At 44.8% G+C, this 22,732-nt stretch overlaps 1 protein-coding gene across 2 annotated transcripts in view; it reads left to right on the top strand.

The window, feature by feature from the left end:
• The window catches only part of STARD9 (StAR related lipid transfer domain containing 9), a 163,600-nt gene extending 148,609 nt beyond the window's left edge, over window positions 1-14,991 (top strand). Inside the window, exons 29-34 of one of the 2 annotated variants that reach the window (XM_074997077.1) lie at window positions 350-492; window positions 1,307-1,371; window positions 1,473-1,678; window positions 3,224-3,303; window positions 12,948-13,106; window positions 14,855-14,991. In XM_074997077.1, coding sequence (XP_074853178.1) covers window positions 350-492; window positions 1,307-1,371; window positions 1,473-1,678; window positions 3,224-3,303; window positions 12,948-13,106; window positions 14,855-14,956 — 755 coding nt within the window. In that variant the 3' untranslated portion in view covers window positions 14,957-14,991. The remainder of the gene's footprint in view (window positions 1-349; window positions 493-1,306; window positions 1,372-1,472; window positions 1,679-3,223; window positions 3,304-12,947; window positions 13,107-14,854) is intronic. The other variant, XR_012645953.1, reaches the window with a different exon arrangement.
• The last annotated feature ends 7,741 nt before the right edge of the window (window positions 14,992-22,732 follow it).

The following is a 22,732-nucleotide window of genomic DNA, read 5'->3' on the forward strand; positions in this document are numbered from 1 at the left end:
ATTTTGATGTAGGTAACAAAGCAACATATTCAAACCAGAGGAGCTGAGCATAAATGCCTTGAAAAAAGGAAATTTGTGCTAGATTTTTTCAAGTGTAGGTTTACAAATTGCATTAAATACACATCCTGACTTGGGTGCACAGTGCTCTTGTTAGTTGGTATGTAGTGAAATCCTTCAGACTGTGCTACAACCTGAGTATCAGTATATGGTCTTCAGCAGATACTAGTCCTGTTGCTTAATGTATTACTGTGAGGTATTTGGGTCCCGTGGTGATGAAGCTAGTATAGTGGCCTAGGTAGAATTTTTCTGTCTATTTCAAAGACTTCTATAACTTTTTCACCCTCCACAGAGAGGAGCAGAGTTGAGTTGCCACTTCCATCTGCTAGCATCAGCCATAGGTTCACTCATGGACTAACTCTTTCAATCAGCTCTTCTTCTACAAAAGAATACCAAGATTTGTCCAAACACATTTTGGCTAATGCTACCACTGAGGTGAGTAAATGAGCAGGGTCATTATTTATTTCACTTTTTCCTAACAGAGCGTGGAGCAGATTTCCAGCAACAGAGTCAGGAAATTTACAAAGTCTACACCCTGTTGCCCATGCCAAACCTTCACCATTATGGTGCTCACCAATGTAGGCCTGACCATTTTATAGTTACTTTAAAATTCTAAATAATACACATCATTCTGAACACTACCAATCCAGCCTGGCTTCCTTTACATTTCTCTGACCATCCATAAATAATTGCTCCATAAATAATTGACCAATAAAGGGCAGGCCACAACTATCTGTCATGATAAAATAGGCTTTCTAGATAGCTGCACAAGTAGAGCAACAAATGTTTTCACCCATTCCAAGTAATTATAAAAGTTTATCAGAGTTAAACCTTCATTGTAGCACTCTAGCTGACCATTTCAACATCACTGGGATGATGATTTCATACTAATGCTTTCCCACCCCACAAATTTCAATGAAGTTTAAATATTGTGCAAAGGATATATATCTTGTACTAGAGCTAGGGAAGTTCTGACTTACCTATCCCTTTTGGTCTCTTCTGTGAGAGACACTACTTACTAGATTATTCTGGAGAGGTAGTTTTATTACTGTCCTGCCAACCTTTCCACAGTAGGCAATGGGGAGCTGTAGCCTTACCACTGTGGAATGACTGGGTATACACACCTAATTTGTACTTACATGGTTAAGACTTACTCCTCAGCCTCACTTGTTGTGTTGTTAGGCAGGTGAACACAATGTATAGCACAGACAACTCTCCAATGATTATGTCCATGAATTGTCTTTTTAAGGTTATGGCAGCTTGTTCAAATAACCTGAGGAACCTTTACAACTGCCAGGCAGCAGCTGGTTGGAAGTAAGTGTATGCCAGACATTTTCCTTTTTTGGTGTACTTTGACACACTTGATTGTTGTTAGTGCAAATACCTGGACTTTGGGTTTTTTTTTTCCCCTTTAGATACCAGTGTACAGAAAAAGAGGTACTGGTTTATTACAAAGTCTTCCCATCAGCAACGACGCATGGGTTTTTGGGAGCTGGAGTGATTGAAAGACCTCTTTCCAGTGTGTGGTGCATGGTGAAAGACCCTGCCAAAAGGCATCTGTATGACAAAACCATTAAGATAGCTCAAGTACACAAGAAAGTAACAAGCCACGTTCAACTGGGTGAGTATCAGTTGGGAGCTTTATGGCAATTGGTTCATGGCTCTCATTGTCCACTGCTAACCAGTGATTTGCTTTTGTAAATACCTGTTCTGATACTGTATATATAGGATCAGATCTTCAGCTGGTGTTAAGCTGCTGTAGTAACATTGATTCACAGACGCCCAGGTTCTTTTGAACACCCTTCTTATAGAGCTCAGACACTTTGGCTGCATCTATACTAGCAAGTTCTTTCAAAAGATTTTTTCAAAAGATGGGGGGCTCTTTTGAAATATCCCACGGCACGTCTGCACGCAAAAAGTGTTCTTTCGAAAGTAAACCGAAAGAACACAGCACTCCTTTGAAAAGCGTTCTTCCACTCCTGTTTCAGGAGGAGTGCCTTCTTTCTAAAGAAAACATGTAGCACTCCGCAGGGCCCTTCTTTTGAAAGAGCAGTCTTCATGGCACCTGATTTTTTTGATCCCGGCCTGTTCTTTCAAAAGCGCATGGGCTGTGTGGATGCTGTCTTTTGAAAGAGCAGATCACTCTTTTGATCCACATTTTTGTATGTGGACATGTGCTTTCGAAAGTTCTTTTGGAAGAGATCTTCCAGAAGGGTTTCTTTCAAAAGATCTCTGTAGTGTAGACGTACCCTTAGAATAAAGGAAAGATTCATTGGCACTGCAAACCCTCCGTAATGAGGAAATTCAAAGCCAAAGTGTTACTTTTGACCATTATTTTTTTTTCTAAAAATTGATCTTATTGTCCAGTGTGGTGAGAATATTCAGTATTTTATTGACCTCATGTCATATACAGGTTGCACCTCTAAGGTTCTGCTGACCAGGCTCAGGGAGCTCCCACCTACTGCAGGGGACAGAGTTAGAATCCCTTGGCTGTCCTGCAGCCATGGAGAGCAGGCCTGATTACCCTGACAGGGATGCTGATGCCATAGCAGCCTGCGGAGCACCAGCTACCTGGGGGCAGAAGCCCTCGATGGCAAATTCTCTTGTTCTACACCTGTCAGGTCCTGACCAGGTTGTTGTCCTAGGGAGGTGCAACCTATATTAGCTTCTGTAGCAAACTGTAAGTGGTTGGGAAAATAAATGTTTTACTACTTTGCATTTTACTTCATCTAAATGTGCATGGCTTTTGACAGAAAATAACATTGCCTACAAAGTCATGAGACCAAATCTGTAACAAGGGTCTTTTAAAGTAGCTGATTTCTGAATTGTTGGTTTCATGTCACTGCTGACTGAAGGAGATGGCTTTCCTTTCATTGCTCTAATCCAGAGATGTGTCTCTAATTCTATTGGACAGAGTCAGCAGTGGCAGAAACCATAGAGATTGGGTGCAATAGGCTGTCTTTTGCACTAGTCTGTGTTGCTTTTTCCAGCATGGACAATTTAATACACAGACATTTGTAAGTCTTGAAGGCAGAGATGAATTGCACAGGTCAGGAGTAGGTTTCTTTTTTAAAAAAAAAAAACAAAAAAAAACCTTATAGCAACATGGCTACCTGCTTCTAAGTGTGATTTTTCCCTCCTTCCTTCCCCCCTCTGTTTCTTACAGTATATTTGGTGAGTGACACTTCATTGTGTTATCTAAAACAGCCACGGGATTTCTGCTGCATCACCATAGAGGCCAAAGAGGTAAATTTAAGCTACGTATTAGAAAGTACAGAATCTAAATTGTTTGATTACAGTTAAAAAAGATGGACTATGGGGAAAGAGTCCATAGTTGTACACCCTTATGAATTACAGACAGCACAAGGACCCGGAGTCCTTAGTGGTGTTTGAGAGTTCAGGTGCTTACCCTCAACTTCTAACCTGATTCCTTATATGGCAAGGTAGATTTATATAGAGAGCAAAATAACTTGGAGAGGTTGAATCTTGAACAGCGTGTATGGCTGGTGCTGCTGAAAATCAAGTTTGTAGAATACCAGAGGGAATGTTTTTCCAGCCCTGTCTGCTGATGCAGAAAGTCAGATGCTTTGGCAATAAACAGCTCTGGAAGGAGTGAGTACAGCATAGAGGTTCTGCATCTTGGCTCAGCACAATAATATACTTCTATTAATACGGGAGCAGGGTTTGTGGAATAACCCAGTATAGGGAGGATGCTAGAGCAAAGATGTAAGCAACAGCACTGCCCTTAAGCTGTGGCTACACTTGGCCAAAATTTCAAAATGGCTATGCTAATGGCCAAATCACAGGATACTAATGAGGTGCTGAAATGAATATTCAGCACCTCATTAGCATGCTGCCAGCCCCAGCACTTCGAGAGCACCGCGTTTCACTCTTGTGCAGCTCAGACACATGGAGACCCTGCAGACTTTGAAATCCCCTTATTCCTATCACCTGAAAATAACATTGCTTATTAGCTGATAGGAATAAGAGCATTTCAAAGTCTGCAGGGTCCTTTCAAAAAGGATCCCTGTGTAGCCAAGCCCCATGCAAGCAAAACACTGTGCTTTCAAAGTGCTGCTGGCAGCAGGCAACATGCTAATAAGGCGCTAAATATTAATTTCAGTGCCTCATTGGTATCCTGCGATTTGGCCATTAGCTTGGCCATTCTGAAGTTTTGGCCAAGTGTGGCCACAGCCTTAGGGTTGTTAAAGAGTCATAGTTCCAAAAGCTTCACTATTCACACCTGACAGTAATACAGCAGTAAAGAGAGCAGGGTATAATATCTAGATCTTCCGAAGATTTTATCTCACACCATTTGGAGTGAGGAATGCCTGAAAAATGACCGTGAAGGCATCAGAATAAACTAAAAACATCTAGTAATGTTTCCTAGATTTCTAGGCTAGAAAGGACCATTGTAAGAATGATTATGTTCATTTGCCCATATAATTTCTCTCAGGAATTTATTGAATTTCTGGTTATTTAGTTAAAGTATTAACTTAAGATACCTGAAACATTAATAGTCAAAATACAATTTTAAAGTACCAAAGTTTATATGATGTTTACAAATTCAAGTCATTTTATCAATTTAGTACATAATGTTTATATAAAAATAAGTTGACAGAGCCTCAACCAAATACAATTTTAAAATGGCCTTCCTGCATTATTCATAGCCAAGCATCTGGTTTAAAAACACCACACAGACACACAAATACCAAGTGTGCATTTAGGCTGCAATATGGCATTGAAGCACAAGCAGTCCAATTGACTTCAGTTGGACAACTCAAATGCTAAACATTAAGCTTAATGATTGCTGTTGCTGGACTGAGATACTAATGACTTAAACAAGCTTTAGGTTCTCTGCAGATTCACCATGAAATTTAAACAATCACTAACCTGAGCCTATTTCAAGTGTTGTCACTTAATTATTTAAAAATTTGGTTAAACCGCTCTCAAAACTTTACACAGAATTTTTGTGTGCTTACCATGCATTAACTGGCTGCGTGAACCTTGCTTCTGCACACCAAGAGTTCAGCAGGGTGCTCTGATATACATTAGACTCCGTATGGCAACTGTGCCCAAGGAAGATTAGGGCTGTCATTCACATCCTGGCTAGCTGTGCACATAGGCAAGCCTTCACTATATATGCATGCTTTCTTTCACCTAACTTTACAGCACATCAGCGGTTTCCTGTTAGTGTTGTTATCAATTTGTTATACATTCATCCCTTGCTATATGAACACAACTGGTTCCCAAATGTCTGCTCATAGGCAAAAACTCATAAGAGCGACATTAAATTGCCATTAAAATAAATGTAAAAGTCTCCCATTTGTTCACAGTGCTTGTAACTTGACATAAACCAGTTGAGTTTAGGTACTTTTCTGATGTATTTGAATAGTTTGGCACCAGAAATAGGATGTAGAGCATGTGTGTAGAGCAGGGATTCCCAGCCTCTGGGTTGGAACCCAAACATGGGTCACCATTAGATTTAAGGTCACCAGCTGAGCAGGTCCAAGCTGTATGTAGCTGTTCTTCCTCGAGTGTCCCCGTGGGTGCTCCACGATAGGTGTCGGGCTCGCCCCGGCGCCGCAGATCGGATCTTTCCAGCTGTTTCTGCCGGACCACGCATGTGCCGGCGCGCGCCGCTCCCCTCCGCACTCATGGCCACATGCGCGATCCGGTCCCCGCCAGTTCCTTCTTAACCACCATCGGCTGCAGACGGAATCTGCTCAGGCTGCGGCCAGAGTCAGCATATTTAGAGTTTTTCAGAGTTTGAGAGTTTCTTTTCAGAGTTCTTAGTTAAATTGTTTGTTTCTTTATTGCAAAAAATATATAAGTAGAAAGTCTTAGTAATGAGAAGGAGGAGCGGAGGCAACCGGGGGACGTGAAGGCCAGTAGGCCTCCTGCTGCGGCAGGCTGGAGTCAGTGAGAGGGGAACAGGCACAGAGAAGGTGCTAAGTACCCTATTAACAGCTCAAAGACTCACCGCAATGTCCTCTTCAGGATTCAAGAAGTGTGAGTCGTACCGCGAAGCTGTGCCGGCCTCTGATGGGCACAGTCAATGTATTAGGTGCCTGGGGGAATCACACATCACCCAGAAATGCTCCTTCTGTGCAAAGCTCACGACCAGAGCCAGAAAGGATAGAGAAATGCGGCTGAAAATGCTGCTGTTTGATAAGGCCCTCCAGCCAGACATGCCGGAGAGGCCTCAACCGGAGGGACCCACAGGGCTCCATAAAAGGAAGGCGGTGTCCCTCACCCCCTCGGTGCAGAAACGGAGGAAGCTCTCTCCAGCCCAATCCCTGCCGGCGGTCACAGTGAGCAGGGTGGGCATAGCACACAGCCCCCAGCCACAGTCACAAGCAAGCGGCAGCGCAGCAGCGCATGTGGCAGAGGCTGAGCCTCCGATTACTAAGCAGCCGGCCCACACATTCAGAGTGGCAGCCAGGCAAGCGCCGGAACTGGTGGCACCACCACAAGCAGCACAGACCCCCGCGGCACCAACAGTGCAGGGCCAACAGGCACGTAGCCTGCAGGCACTGGAGAAGACCACCCGCGCGGCACCGCAGATGAGCGTCCCGAGCGCAGCGCCGACAGCGGGGCCGAGATCCCTGGCACGGGGAGGGACGGACCCAGCCCCGCAGGGGAGGGGAAAGGCAGCAGCGAAACCTGGCACTGCAGCCCTTCTCTGGACAGGGCTGCAGGGCTGCTCTCAACAAGTCCTCCCCTTATGCTGCGTACACCAATCAGGAGACATGGGTCTCCCCCAGCATACCCAGAGCCGCCTTCTCCGTTCCTCCAACCAACGTCACCATGGCTCGGGCCACCCTTGCCTTTTCTGGGATTTGACCCTCTGGAGTACTACCACAAACCAGTTTCACCATTGTCTCAATCATCCAGACGATCTCGCTCCCCCAGACATCGGGGGTATGCACCTCGAGAGTGGTCCAGGTCTCCATCCCAGGAACCATGCCCGTGCTGCCACGGTTGTCCTTATCACGCTGGGCATAGACACCACAGGCATACACCCAGGGGCAGGTCCCCCTCGACCGCCCAGTACCCCCGCAGGCACTCACGGACGGGGACGGAAACACAGCTGTCTCAAGGGAAGCTGATTTTGGAACCCCGAGATTTTCCCTCGCAAGCCTCCAGTGAGAGGGTGTACCACTGGCAGCAGGACCCTGAGAGTTCAAGGGGGGGTCTACCCTAGTGGTTCCTCCCTGTCCTCCCCTGACAAGGCTACGGCCCCCGGGGATGTTGCCCCCCTGCACGACCTCAAACAGTTTCAGGAGCTGTTTAAAAGGGTGGCTTTCACGCAAGGCATCCAAACAGCAGAGGTGCAGAAGTACCACCACAAGCTCCTCAAAAACCTGAGGCCTCTGGCCTCGTCCAAAATCGCTATCCCGCTCGATGAAGCAATCATGGAGTCTGCTACTACTATATGGCAGACCCTGGCTTCCGCTCCACCTATAAACAAGAGGGCGGATAAGAAATACTTCATCCCAGCGAAGGGCATGGAGTTCCTGTTTAGTCACCCACAACCAAATTCTCTGGTGGTAGAATCATCTCAGCAGAGATCGAAGACTTCCCAGTACAAAGCGGGGCGAACGGATAGAGATGCCAAGAAGCTAGAGCTATTTGGCAGAAAGGTATACTCCTCCTCCACCCTGCTGCTGAGAGTGGCTAATTATGCAGCACATCTAGTGAACCACAAATTTCGACAATTACTCCAGGCTTACTTCTCTCATGGCTTCACTTCCAGAAGATAAGAAGCCGGTGCTGAAGGCCATCGTGCAAGAGGGCTATGCAGCTTCAAGGACGGGAGTCCAGATCGCCCTGGACGTAGCGGACACGGCGGCACGCTCAACGGCTACGGCAGTGGTCATGCGCAGGCAATCCTGGCTCCAGACATCGAGTATCCCGAGGGATCTGCAGGCAAAAATTGTCGATCTCCCTTTCGACACGCAGAAGTTGTATGCAGAGTCAACTGATTCGGTCCTTCATTCCAGTAAAGACTCAAGAGCCACACTCAGAACCCTGGGTATTTATACCCCTCCATACAGAAAGAGAAAGTATTACCCTCAACAAAGGCGATACCCATACTAACCTCAGCGTGCTCAGTACCAACGGGGCTACGACCAAGGGCGGCATCAACAGCAATAACAGCATAGAACTCCTAGGCAACGTTCCCAACAAGGACGTGCATCCTCGGGGCAGGCCCAAAGGCAACAAGTTTGACGGACAGGTCGAGGGCTGCACTATTACTACCATCGCGCAATGTCATCCACAATTAATGTTCCATCATCACCTCCGACCGTTCCACTCACAATGGCAAAAGATCACCACAGACAAGTGGGTACTAGAGATCATAGCCACGGGTTATGTGATCCCCTTTCAGTCACGCCCACCACCAAGAGCTCCGCCCAGGCCTCATCTCAGGGATGCCTCCCATGAGGCGAAACTCAAGCACGAGGTGGACCACCTGATGCTTATAGGGGCGGTGGAAAGAGTGCCGGAGCGACTCCAGGGGAAAGGGTTTTATTCACGATACTTCCTCACAGAGAAGAAAACAGGAGGCTGGAGGCCCATCTTAGATCTTCGAGGCCTCAACCGGTACTTGCGCAAACAATGCTTTCGGATGATCACAGTCGCCTCTATACTCACGGCACTGGATGATGGAGATTGGTTTACAGCCCTCGATTTACAAAATGCGTATTTTCATATAACAATCCACCCGGCTCACAGACGTTTTCTCCGGTTTATGGTCGGCAAAGAACATTTCCAATACAAAGGTTCTGCCATTCGGCCTCTCCTCGGCCCCCAGAGTCTTTACCAAGACCCTGGCAGTGGTGTCAGCCTACCTGCACAGACAGGGGGTATTTATATTCCCATATCTGGATGACTGCCTACTGAAAGGGGCCTCGAAGGCGGAGGTACTACGCATGATACGCGTAACAGCAAACACATTTTCTTCGCTGGGCCTGGTCATCAACCTTGCGAAGTCAAAGATCAACTCCACACAGGACATACAGTTCATAGGGGCACGCATAAATTCTATCACAGCACGGGTTTATCTACCCGACGCTCGCTTTTGCGCCATCGGTTCCCTGGTACAAATCATTACATACAGCCCCACGGTGCCGGTTTTAACGTGCTTGCAGCTGCTCGGCCACATGGCAGCGGCAACGTTCGTGGTACAGAACGCCAGATTGCATATGCGCAACCTACAACATTGGCTGGCGAGCGTTTACAAGCCGGCATCCCATACCGTCCGCAGGGTGGTATCGCCAACAACAGAGGTGCACAGATCCCTGCAATGTTGGGTAAACCCCAAGAACATGCTAACAGGGGTACCCTTTCACCAACCTCAGATCTCTATTTTTCTCACCACCGACGCCTCCCACATAGGGTGGGGAGCACATATTGGCGAAAAGGTGACGCAAGGACTGTGGTCCCCTACAGAACAGTCACTGCATATAAGTATACTGCAGCTCAGAGCGGTGTTCAATGCCTGCAAACACTTTCAAGACCACATACAAGGCAAGGTAGTCGGGATCAATACAGACAATCTCCCCACCATGTTTTATATAAATCGACAAGGTGGAGCTCGATCCCGTGCCTTATGCGCGGAAGCAGTCCGGCTGTGGAACTGGTGCATCGCCAACAATATAATGTTGAAAGCCTCGTACTTACCAGGCGCTCACAGTGTGAAGGCAGACCAGCTGAGCAGGCACTTCGCACTCACACACGAGTGTCAGAGCCGCTCTGATCTGCTACGACTGATTTTTCATGCATGGGGGTTTCCCCAGGTAGACCTGTTTGCCACTCAGCACAACAAGAAGTGCCCCCAATACTGCTCCAGGGCAGGACTGGGGCGGGGGTCCTTCGGGGATGCGTTCGCGATTTCGTGGAAGGGCCCACTGCTTTACGCATTCCCCCCCCACGGTGCTTATCCACAAGGTCCTGCAGAAAGCCAGAAGGGAGAGAGCCCGCATGATCCTAGTGGTCCCCACATGGGATCGACAGCAATGGTTCCCCTTGCTTCTCCGCATGTTGGATCGTCCACCGCTTCCCCTTCCGGTAGCGCCGGACCTGCTCACGCAGGCCCAGGGGTCCATAGTGCATCCACGCCCCCGAGGCCTGCGCCTACAAGCATGGTTAATCCATGGCTCAGCTCCCTAGAACGTACATGTACGGAGGGAGTACAACAAGTCCTAGAAAGTAGCCGAAGGATCTCCACCAGGAAGACCTACAAACAGAAATGGGCTCGATTCACTGCATGGTGTTCCACCAAGCAGTTAGCTCCCCTTGAAGTGCCCATACCTGTCCATACTAGAATACTTACTGGACCTCAAGAGAGGCGGGCTCTCCCTCTCCTCGTTGAAGGTCCATCTCACCGCTATATCGGCTTTTCGGCATGAAGAGGAAGGGCCCACGGTGTTTGCCCATCCTATTGTTACCAGGTTCCTGAAGGTGCTGGTAAACCTGTACCCCACTCGGAAACTGCTTCCACCATCGTGGAGCTTGGACCTGGTGCTCAGCGTGCTAACGGGACCACCCTTTGAACCCTTAGCCACCGTTTCCCTCTGTCTCCTTACAATAAAGACAACCTTCCTTCTTGCAATCTCGTCAGCTTGCAGGGTGAGTGAGCTTGCAGCAGTTATGGCAGCGCCGCCCTGCACGGTATTCTCAAAGGAGGCGGTAACCTTACGGCTGCACCCAGCCTTTGTTCCGAAAGTTTCTTCAGAGTTCCATCTTAACGAACCTATAGTTTTACCCTCGTTTTACCCGAAGCCTCATAGCTCCAGCAAGGAGGCATGCCTGCACCTCCTGGACGTGAGGAGTGCGTTGGCCTTCTACATAGACAGAACTAAGTCTTTCCGGAAAATGGACAGACTCTTAGTCTCTCTCGCTCCCAGGTCAAAGGGAGAGGTTCTCTCCTCACAGAGAATCTCGAAGCACATTGTGTCCTGCATAAAGATGTCCTACGAACTTCGAAACACTCCTTTACTGGCCCCGCCTAGGGCTCATTCCACCCGGGCGGTGGCGGCATCAACAGCCTTTTTCAAGGGCATTGCGCTAAAAGACATCTGCAGAGCGGCAACCTGGTCATCCTATGACACCTTCGCCAAGCATTATGCCCTACACCGGGTATTCCAAGAGGATACCCGCCTCTCGACAGCGGTCCTTTCGGGGGCAAGCCGCACATAACCCAATTACCCACTGCCTTTCTTGGGTTACTGCTGGGTAGTCACCTATCGTGGAGCACCCACGGGGACACTCGAGGAAGAAAGAGAAGTTACTCACCGTAGTAACGATGGTTCTTCGAGATGTGTCCCTGTGGGTGCTCCACCACCCGCCCATCCTCCCCGCTTCGGATCGCTGTTTGGTGTTTTTCAGGAGCATCCGAGGCAGTTGGTCAAGGAACTGGCGGGGACCGGATCGCGCACATGGCTGGGAGCGCGCAGGGGAGCGGCGCGCGCCGGCGCATGCGCGGTCCGGCAGAAACTGCTGGAAAGATCCGATCTGCGGCACCGGGGCGAGCCCGACACCTATCGTAGAGCACCCACAGGGACACATCTCGAAGAACCATCGTTACTACAGTGAGTAACTTCTCTTTAAACAAGCCATTTGCAGTTTCTTAACACTGCTGTCTCAGGCAGATATCTATCACTAGAGATAGTAACAGAGAGATAGCCATAGAGAGGGAGCCATGCTAGTCTATATACTATCAAAACAAAAAAGCAGTCAAGTAGCACTTTAAAGAATAACAAAAAAATTAGGTGAGCTTTCGTGGGACAGACCCACTTCTTCAGACCATAGCCATACCAGAACAGACTCAATATTTAAGGCCTAGAGAACCAAAAACAGTAATCAAGGTTGACAAATCAGAAAAAAAAATATCAAGGTGAGCAGATCAGATGGTGGGGGGCAGGGTCAAGAATTAGATTAAGCCATGTATGCAAAAGAGCCCCTATAATGTCCCAGAAAATTTGCATCCCAGTTGAAACCACGTTAATGTGCTGAATTTGACTATGAAAGAGAGTTCACAAGTTTCTTTCCAAAGCAGACTGAAAAATTCTTCTTCAGTAAGACACAAACTCTTAAGTCAATGGCCCACTCCATTAAAACTGGTTTGTGAATCAGGAATGTTTTGATGTCTGTTTTGTGCCCATTAACTCTTTGAGAGAGTTTGAAGTCTGTCCAATATACAAAGCATCTGGTCATTGTTGGCACATGATGGCACATATGATGTTAGCTGAGGAACATGAGAATGTTTCTGTGATTCTGTCAATAACCTGGTTAGGTCCAGTCATGGTATCACCAGAATAGATATGTGGACACAGCAGGCAGCGGGCTTTGTTGCAAGCACAGGTGAGTAAATTTAAGCTACTTTATTGCAAATGACAACAAAAAAGTCATGTAGCACTTTAAAGACTAACAACAATTTATTAGGTGATGAGCTTTTGTGGCACAGACCCACTTCTTTAGATCATAGCCATACCAGAACAAAAACAAAATAGATAAAGCACAGAGGTTCTAATAAATTATTTTGTTTGGCTTTCAAAGTGCTACATGACTGCTTTTTTTGTTTCTCTCTGTCATTATTGTGAATGGATTGGTCACTTTTCCTTGTAGCTATAAGGAAGGAATCCTATTACAAGACAAGCCTCAGAGCTTTTTTTTTTTTTTTTTTTTTTTTGGTTAAATGAATGGATACAAGCTGGTAGAGGCCTTTACCTTTCCTCAGGAGTACTACACAGCAGTAGCAATTTGGACCAGACTGTGTCTCGGTATATTACGTGCAACTCTAACTCAAACAGTGTCCCAAAAGTTTGCATTCTTTTGTCATCTCTGCTCTAAATAAGTGTTTTTGGCTCTCTCATATGCAGGAAACCTTGTCGATTTTAGCTATTCAGTCCATCTACGATGAGTCCATGCCTCATCCTTGTAAAGAAATGGTACGAGGGGAGATTCTGCCGAGTGCTTGGATATTGGAACCTGATCAAGTAAATGGAAAAGACTTCACAAGAGTAATTTACATGGCACAGGTGAGAGATTTCATGCAACTGTTTTTTATATATCCATTCTCTATAGCTGCGTCTAAGCACTTTCTGATGTCACCTAACCTATTTCTGCGGTGTTATTACAGAAGTAAAATTAACATTGGTCCCAGTAACTACCACACACAATTTTCAAATGCTGCAGTGATAGTTTGGCAGATTTTAAATCATACTATGTTCATTTGTGAGCACAATGGTATGTGGATCATATGACCTCTGAACCGCTTTTAAGATATTACGGCAACAAACTTGTTTCAATCATGTCAAGACCCATTATTCTGTGCAGGCAGGCCCCTTTGATATTACAGCATCTGAAGACTGGTTTATACAGCATGTTGTGTGTCCCATGTCTTACCTATAAGATTTTGAGTAAGCAAAACCTATACAGCACCCACGTGTAATGTACTGAGCTCCAATAAGTGCCCTATGTCCTAGTGTTAGACAGGTAGTGGTTTCTACTAACTTGCAGAATCTAGAAGGCATAGTTTCCACTCTTAGTTTTTCCAGCTGTAAAACAGATACACTTACCTGTACAGAGAGCTCTCAAAACTGACTTTGTGTAAAGTACTTTTTCATTTTTGTGGCTCTGCAACTGAAAGTAAACCATGTCTGAATTTTCTTGCAGCTTTTATTAAAAAAAAGCCAGAATGTAGAAAGAATGAGATTGAAAATACTACAATATCATTATGCAAGATCTCTGACAGTATCATGTTTGTTTCAGCCCCTATCTCATCGGGGGGGTCCAGACAGGCAGTGAAAGTGAGTAAAGGAGAGAGCATGTACTGGCACTGCACTGAGAGATGACAAATTAGAGAGATCATAGTAGAAGGCTTACAGATTAGTGAAGATAAAATTAAGCTTGCCCCCTTGCATTATCACAAAGGGTGAAGTCCATGAATCTGACTGGTAACAAATTTAAAGATAATACAATGAAATGGAAAATTACTATCCTAGTCCCCCACTTCCATGACAGAGAACTCATGATAATTTGTATTATTGTGCCAGCTACAACCAAAGAACAGTGGTAACTCCATCCTCTGTTGCCAAGTTGAGCGAGAAACAGGCTAGGGGGTAAGAGACAGGATACCCCTCAAATTTCAATGGATTATGGTACAGATATGTTACATTTGTAGCATCCAGACTAAGCCTGTTTACTTATGTTGAAACAATTGAAAGGAACTGTATTGTGTAGGAATGTTATCCTCAGAGCTAAAATAGAATTTAATGCAGCTTAGCTTTTTTCTGCTTAAGATACTTCATCCTCATTCTCCACTTGTCTGTTCTATTGCATCTCTGTCCATATATTTTGATATAAAAATCATTGTTTACAGTACACTTTCAGTGAGTAAGAGCTTTAGTTTGGCTACTTAATTTTCTGGAGCATAGTGTAGACTGAATTTGCATAGTTTTTCAAAGTAGCTAGTTCATGAATTTGGAGTTGACTTACTGAGCAATTAGTCTCAAACTACAGGTTTGCTCAAACTGTACCTAAGCACTGCACTTGACAGAGTTGACTCTTATACAGCATTAGTGTGATGTAGGCAGACAACTTTAGTGGCATAACTGAAGTCTGAAGCTAAACTTATCTTTTTCTTTGTAATTAATACTTTTTGAAGACTCTCTTCATTATAGAGGATAACATTCATATTCTTAGACTGTGTGGCCATTGGAAACACTCAATGGGAAAAGTCTTAACTCATGTACTCACAAAAACCCTTCTGTTCTAATTTCTGTAGGTTGATCTTGGTACTCCCGCTATCCCTGCACGGCTTGTGAATTCCATTGCTAAGCGACAGCCTCTGGTGATTGCTAAGCTAGCCCAATATTTTGCTGGTTAATGTGTCTGGTTCTGTGCCTATCTTTGTTACAGTGGGAGAAAGCAGATAAGTACCAGGGAACAAAAAGGAAAATCTTTATCCTCTTCTCATACAGTAAAATTTTGGCTTAGAAAACATTTTCAGTCATGCCCCACTTAAGAACTGGAGCTGAGAAGCAACAAGCTACTCTGGCAAGTACAAAGCTACCCCGGAAACAATCCAGGAATCATTGTTCAAAGAGTAAATGGGGTACCTGCCCTTGCCAGAGCACTACCTGTACTTGCTGTTCAGTAGGGGGAAGAAATGCTGCCTGTAGAAAATCTGTCAGCAAAGGTAGAGAGCCCTCACCTTGCAAGCAATCACCATCTATATGCAGAACTCTGCTTGGATGTAAAAGGTAGGTTTATCTTGGCACAGTTAAAATATTTTAATAGTATGACCAATTCGTTGCCCTACATGCCACTTGAATGAAGACCTATGTCTAGTCTTTCAGGTTGAACACTGGCCCCAAAAAACCCAAAACCATACCACTACAGGAGACTCAATGTATTACTGCTCTACTACGTGACATTGCAATGCAGAATTAGGTGCTTTGAAGCGAAGAAACCAAATTAGCAAGTTGTAAAGCAAGATTTAAAGAGAGTAGAAATGACCATTCAAACTGTCTCTGGAATTGAAATCCTACAAACACAAAACATTTAAATATTGTCCATTCTTTTTCCTCACTTGTACCAAAGTAGATTCTCTAGCCTCTGACATTGGCTACAATGGGACAGTTGCCAAGGTGCAAAACCCTCCTCTTCATAGTAACCTCCCAGCAGTCCAAATGAGCTCAAAAGCAGGAGAAAATCTCCAACTGTTTTGTCTGCAGCCCCAGCTTTAAAGTTTCAAAGTCTTTATATCATTTTAAAAATAAGGGACTAGGTTTCATCCAGCTGTAGTTCTGGGTAAAGTATTTCAACACTGCAATAGCAGACAACTTACAATATACAAGGCAGCTTGGAACGGGTAGAGGTCCACAGTGTTCAATGTAGTACTGCACTTTAAATGTGATGAATGGGTATTGATTGTATCAAGCATCTAACTTCAGTATAGTAGCAAAGGCTGATTCTCTTAGTTTCCATGATTAAGTTAAGCAACAGTCATGATTCTTCCCCCAAGTCCAATGCCCCTTAAGGTGAAAGTCTGACTTCAGTTTAAGTGTGCAGTCCACTTACTTCATTGAAGTTGTGTTGCTGAACAATGGGCAGAATCATAGTAAACTAAATACCTGTGTGTCAACCAGTTCATTAAATGAAGTAAAATATTCAGATCTCATCTTTGTTCTTGAGCGACAGGGATGAGTATTTCTAAGCACCTACTCATAGACCACCACTGTTGAATTTGCTTCATTAAACAATCACCCACCTGTCAGAGAAAACAAGTTACAGAAATAGCTGTTAGTAAGGCTATGTCTCTGCCTTTGGACTGTGGATGCTCCCTGGGTTTTGTTGACACTAGCAATCTGTTCACAGAAAACCCTGTCTGGATTATGGCCGGGGGCTCTGTCAGGCTGGGACCCGAAGCAGCCCTGTGGGCTGTGCTGCCTGTTGGCCATTTTGGTCAAGAGGAGTGGCTGGGCAGTCTGGCTACTCTGTTGACAGAGCAGCTCGCTCTTGCTTGGCAATTTAGTGATCAGTTGACAGAAGTTTTGTCAGACAATATCTGCTATCAACAAATCCTTGTAATCCAGAATAGTGAAAAACCTTCAATTCAGACTTCATCGTAAACACAGCACTTCGCCAATGGGAAAGTGCCAATAAGCTATTTTATTATGGCTAGACAGGGAAAGGTATGAAATCTTCCTGTAGCCGATCAATTATTTATTTGCCGTTTAATTGAAAGGTTTGCTTGTTTTCCCTTATTTTGGACATGGCACGCTGTTAAATGACAATTTTTTCAGAAACAACACCTAGAAAGACTCAAGGAGACAACTGTGCCTATTGAAGGATATCTTATTGTACAGTGCATCAGATGTTTATTTTTATAAATGCATATGACTGTTTACAAATTAAGTTATTTATATATATATATATAATGCTTGTTTTGAAGCTTTTTATATGCTGCTGAAGCTAATTTTTATTTTTACTGGTACCCAATTAAGCTTTTTTTAATACAGTTGTCAATTGATACTAAATAGCCTATTTATATAAATGTTTTCTTTTGCAAATATAACATTTTATGATACTGATAGTGTGTGGGAATGGTTTGTTTAGAAGAAATGTGGAGAAAAAAATATTTCATGTATTTGTGGTAAAGACTAGTCAGAAACTTCCTGTCAGTATTTCACTATCACAGCAGCAAATTTGAATGACAGTGAATCAAACCAGTCCTACTGTACCATTGCTCATCTCACTCTCAAGGATGGCTATTTTCATATCCACAATAAATTGGATTTTCTACAAAAAGAGACCACCACCTTTTAAGCACCATTCCTTGTCTTGACTCTCCATGCTTTGTCTACTCAGCAAGACACTTTCAGCCTCTCACAAAATGTGAGCTCTCCTAATGGTCATTGAAACAATTCAGTTTAAGTTTTTTGGTTACTTCCTAAAACAAATTATTTAATGAAAAGATTAGTTCAGCTGTAGGCTTTCCATCTAATAGCCTCTAAATGAGAAATTAGAGGTATTAATCTAATTTGCTATGAAAAATAACCAGCACAAAATATTTGCAGTTCCTTCAAAGCACTGTGTGCATAGATAGCTTCTTCCATAATAATTCACTCACCTTCACGCTATTTATTTTGAGATGCTGAAATTAGTACTGAGTTTTGTTCAGACTTCAAAATGCCCTTTGGGGAGGCGTGGGCAAAAGCAGAGTATGGCAAGCCATCCACGCGCAAGAAATGTGGAGTTGGGATGGGGGAAGGTTTCTCAGTGAGGGGGATGGAGGTGGTTCTAGGGGGTGACTAAGAGATCTGGAATGTGGGAGAAGGTTCCAGCTGGAGTGCAGGAGCCAGGCTGTGCTTACAAGATGCAGTGGCATAGCTCCTGTCTGGCCAGGTAGGCTTGGTATCTCTCCTTGATCGCAGCCCTCAAAGAAGGCAGAAGGGGTTCCTCTCTAAGACAAGGTTGGGGAACCTTTTTGGGCCAGAGGCCACAAAAAGTGAAGGAAAAATCTTGCTGAGGTGGGCCCTGAGACATCTCACACACACACACATGCGCCCCCCCGCCCGAGGCTCCAGCACCATGGGCAGGAGGGTGGAGAAGTGGGGACAGGTACAGGAGTCCACCAGACCAGATGAACTCTTGTGGGGCATGTCTTGGGAGTAAAAATGGAGGGGGAAGAGGTCAGTGGGTGGGAGGGTGTCTGCTGGAGAGCAGGGGTGGAGTTTGGTTGTCAGGGGGACAGCTTACAGGAGGGAAGGTTCTGGATGGGAGGAAAGGTGCATAAGTGGGTTGGGAGCAGCAGTGGGGGGAATTCAGGAACAGGGTGGAGGGCTGGGCAGGAGGAAGGGTGCAGGAATAGGTTGGGGGTGTCTGAGCAGGAGTGGAAGCTTGGGGATGCGCACTGCCAACACCCCTTCCCGCAGCTGGGCAAACAGCACACCAAGGGGAAAAGTGCCCCTCCAGGGAGCTTTTTTCTCCACCACTGCCAGGCAGTGCCTCCCCCACCCCCAGCTGGCTTGAAGTCAGGGTAGAGGAAACCCCTCTGTCAGCAGCACTCCACTGCTGTTCCACCAGCTGGGGAAGGAGAAGCAGCAGCGATGCCACTACCTGGCTGCCCTGCCCTGCCCCCCACCCCCCCATCACAGCCCATAGGCTAGATCCAACCATGGCTTGCCTGATCCAGCCCAGAAGGCTTGGGATTCCCTATCCCCACCCTGCTGCAGGGCAGATGCGCAGGAGGGGAGCCCTAAGCCTCTGGGTCTGGATCTAGGCCACAGGTTCCCCACTAAGAAAACTACATGCCTCTTTTCCCCTCCCAACAGATGAGCTCACTTAAATTGAATACAAAGGGGGGAAAAAATAACCCACCAGTTACAAAATGGACCAGCCAGCCACACATCTCATTGCTAACTGGAAGTATGCAGCCAAGCACCACCAAAGACCAAAAACCCAAAACCCATTACTGTGGTAAGTGTAAGTTACGTTTTTTTTTTGTTTTTAAGTAAAAGAAACTATGTGCTTTTTCCATTTAAATTAAGATGGTTAAAGCAGCATTCTCCTTTAAGCATCTTTCTTATGTTTATTAAGGTCAGCGTTCAATTGTACACTTTTGAAAGAACACTTCAGAGTTGCCAACTAGCTTCCATTCTCAAAGCATTTGTAACTCAAGATTCCATTACAACACTTAATGAGCAAGGGCCCTATTTTCAACCTCCTGGTCAGTGCATGATTTGCTAATTCATTTATGCTTGAAGAACTAGATGTGCCACAGTAGAAACCGGTCAGAAAAATGGTAAGTCTTACCTGCATCTTTCCTCTGCCTGGCTTCCTGCAACTATGGGCACCAATTCATAGGGCTTGGCCCATCTGCAGTGCTTTTAAGGCTTTATTAGCATACTTGTTACTATATAAAATCCTGAAAAATTATACTTAAGTATTGTACCTATACATACACACACACACACACAAACTCTCAAGAGGTCATGGTTTAGATCACCAAAGAATGCATCTTGGACAGGGAAAGTGAAATCAGTCCCAAAAATAGACAATGAATAAGACGGAGAGAGATGTGGCACAGGAAGGAAAAAAACAAAACCCAACCTCTCTTGCCTAGTAGTAGTTACTAATGGTGACAGTGGTTGTTGGGTTGGGGGGGGGGGGTCCTCATAGGGTGGAGGGGGTTTCCAGGCACTCCCTCACATTGAAGGTAATGGTGGTGGCATACAAAGAGTTCCTGGTACAGGGGTGCTCAGAATCACTGAGCCAAACTGTAAATGGATGGGAACCCCTTCAAAAGTAAGAGGTGCTGCAGCACCCACCCATTAGCAATGTCCTGGTTCATGGGCCTTATTTACACATGAAGTGTGCAACATGCAAATAAGTGCTTTTCTCAGATCAAACATGCACACTGCTGCAATCAGATTTTGAGCAAACTGAAGAATTGACTTGTGCTAGTAAGAAGGGTCCATGAAGCTACATAAACAACTGCGAACAGGAAGCAGGCCTTTACTAGAACATTAAAAAAAGCAGATCAAGCCCCGAGCATCTGCTAAACCATGCATAAATCCCAAATAGATTCCTCAGCTAGGAAACAGGTCTGTTTCTTTGAATACAACTACTTCCCAACAAAACCTGAATGCCACTGCAGGTATTGAAACACTGAGGGTCAAACAGCCTAGTGCGGCTGACACAAGACAAGATGGTGAGAGGCATTACACCAATATCTAGGCTAGCCTGAAGGCCTGGTTTCTGAGGTCCATGATCACCGTAGTTTGACAAGGAATATTGTCCACAATCTTGTATATACTAATGTAGTGGAAAGCCCTTCAGACAGAATCCTTGTTGCCATTTCAGAGTTAATGTCAAATGCTGGAAATCTGCACAGGGATTCAGGAACAGGTTCTGGGACAGAAAAGCCTACCTGTTGGGAAAAAGCAGTGGAAGCTTTTGGGTCAGCTGTAAGTATCATGGCTTCTTTAGAATCTGAAGTGACAGGAACACATCCCTCATCTTTTCATAATTGTTCCCAGTAGTGGAAATGGAGAGAAAAGCAAGGAGAAGCTGATCTAGCCATCTGAGAACTCCACACCATGTAATTCCATTGCTCTTTACTTGAGGAGTTAAGATATCACCTGAACATCAATAGGTCCCATCTAGAAAGTGGCTTCCTAGCTCCTTAGATATCAGCTGGAGCTCTTTGTGGTTTAAGAGACCATAGCTGATAATTTATCAAGCCGCCTACTATATTTAGGCAAATTGCCCTAAAGGAGGTGATTGGAGCCCAGTGATATTCAAACTCTGCTCCCTTGTCAGTTGGTATCTATCACATTGGCTATGTCTACACAAGCCCCAAACTTCGAAATGGCCACGCAAATGGCCATTTTGAAGTTTACTAATGAAGCGCTGAAATGCATATTCCCATGAGCTGATGGGAATAAGGGGACTTTGAAGTAGGCAGGGTCCTTTCGAAAAGGAGCCCTGTCAGGACAAGATGCATCAATTTTGAAGTGCCGCGGCCGCCCGCATGCTAATAAAGCGCTGAATATGCATTTCAGCGCTTCATTAGTAAACTTCGAAATGGCCATTTGCGTGGCCATTTCGAAGTTTGGGGCTCGTGTAGACATGGCCATTGTGTTCTAAACATCCAGATGACATGCCTATTTCTCTCTAGAAAACTGCTCTTCTGGAGTGCTTTTTGGCCTTCAGCATTGTCTGTGTATTGTGATGCTTCAGATAGGCTCCCAGCCTTAAAAGGTTGGCTTGTGTTCAGGAATGCAGAGGAAGCACCTTTCCACCATAAGGTTTTCTGGTTTTCATTAACTGAAGGAATGAATCAGTGGATGCTGATCTATCCTTTCGTTTGCATCTCTTGAGAATGACTCAAAGGCCAAGGCCTATCAGAGGACAGTCCAAAGTTCTCATGTGCAAACTCTTACACAGGACTAGAAGGAATCTAATATGGATTGATGGTAGGTACTGTATCTCAGTTTCTTGATCTTGTAGTGTGTCTACCAGTTATCCTGATTAACCTGGAGTCCAAGAACGAACAGGTATAAATAAATTCCTAGACAATGCAGCCAAACTGGTAGCTTTGTCAATGCCCTGTGGATGAATAGATGAAGAGTAACATTTTGTAATGATAAAGGCAATTGCCTTTTTTTAAAAAAAAAAAAAAAAAAAAAAAAAAAAAAAGGCCAAAACTGCCACTGGAAGGATCTGATGAAATCACACAGATGACCAGGAAGAGGCTTATTGATGCTGAAATTTTCCTGGAGAGATTACAGAGAGGAGAAACTAGGATGTCCATTTTGCATATCATCTTTCTTGACCGTGCTTTTTGAAATCTTAGGAATGTCCAATTTCCTCCTAACCCTTTTCTTGCTATGTAGAAAGTAGAGCAGTGCCCTGAACCTGTTTAGTTTTTAGGGGCAGGTTTTATTGCCATTAGCTACAGTAGGTGTCTGCAACCTGCAGCTCTGGAGCCACATGCAGCTCTTTAAGAACCTCTTTGTGGCTCCCAGTGCTATAATTGTAAAGTTAAAAAAAAAAAACCTCCATTATTTTCAATAATGGTAAAAGTCTAAAAGCTCAGCTATGAACAACTCATATCTAAATAGCAAACAATGCACTATCATTGGATAACTACCCCTTTAATATGTGCAGTTCGTTGTGGAATATGATACTGTACCTGTATTTTGATCATGTTGCTATTAAAGTCTTATTCACATGCATTGTGGCTCTTGAATTGAGGTGGGTTTTTTTTGTTTGTTTGTTGTTTTGTTTTGTTTTGTTTTTTAAAAGTTTGGAAAGGAAAGGCTCCTCTCGCTAGGTTGGTTGCTGACCCTTGGCTTAAAGTTTTCTTATACCTGGAGTTTTGAGAGAGGATAAAGGAAGTTGAAAAGCTGGAATACCAGACAGCATCCTTACTGCAGTGACATCTGTCTAAAGTTGACTCGAATCATCTGTGTGGGAAATGAGGCATGCAGCTCCTTAAGTTTATCTCCAAATGCATGTAGGCTCTGTTGCATTTACCTTGCATCTAAGATGACTTTTGGCTTACCCAGGAAGAACCTTGATAGAACAGAAGAGAGAGGAGGGGGGGAAAATAAGATGTTTATTATTGTCCCAAAAAGCAGCTTTAAAAATC

The sequence above is a fragment of the Carettochelys insculpta genome, chromosome 6 (assembly GCF_033958435.1).
Source record: "Carettochelys insculpta isolate YL-2023 chromosome 6, ASM3395843v1, whole genome shotgun sequence".
Taxonomy (NCBI): Eukaryota; Metazoa; Chordata; order Testudines; family Carettochelyidae; genus Carettochelys; species Carettochelys insculpta.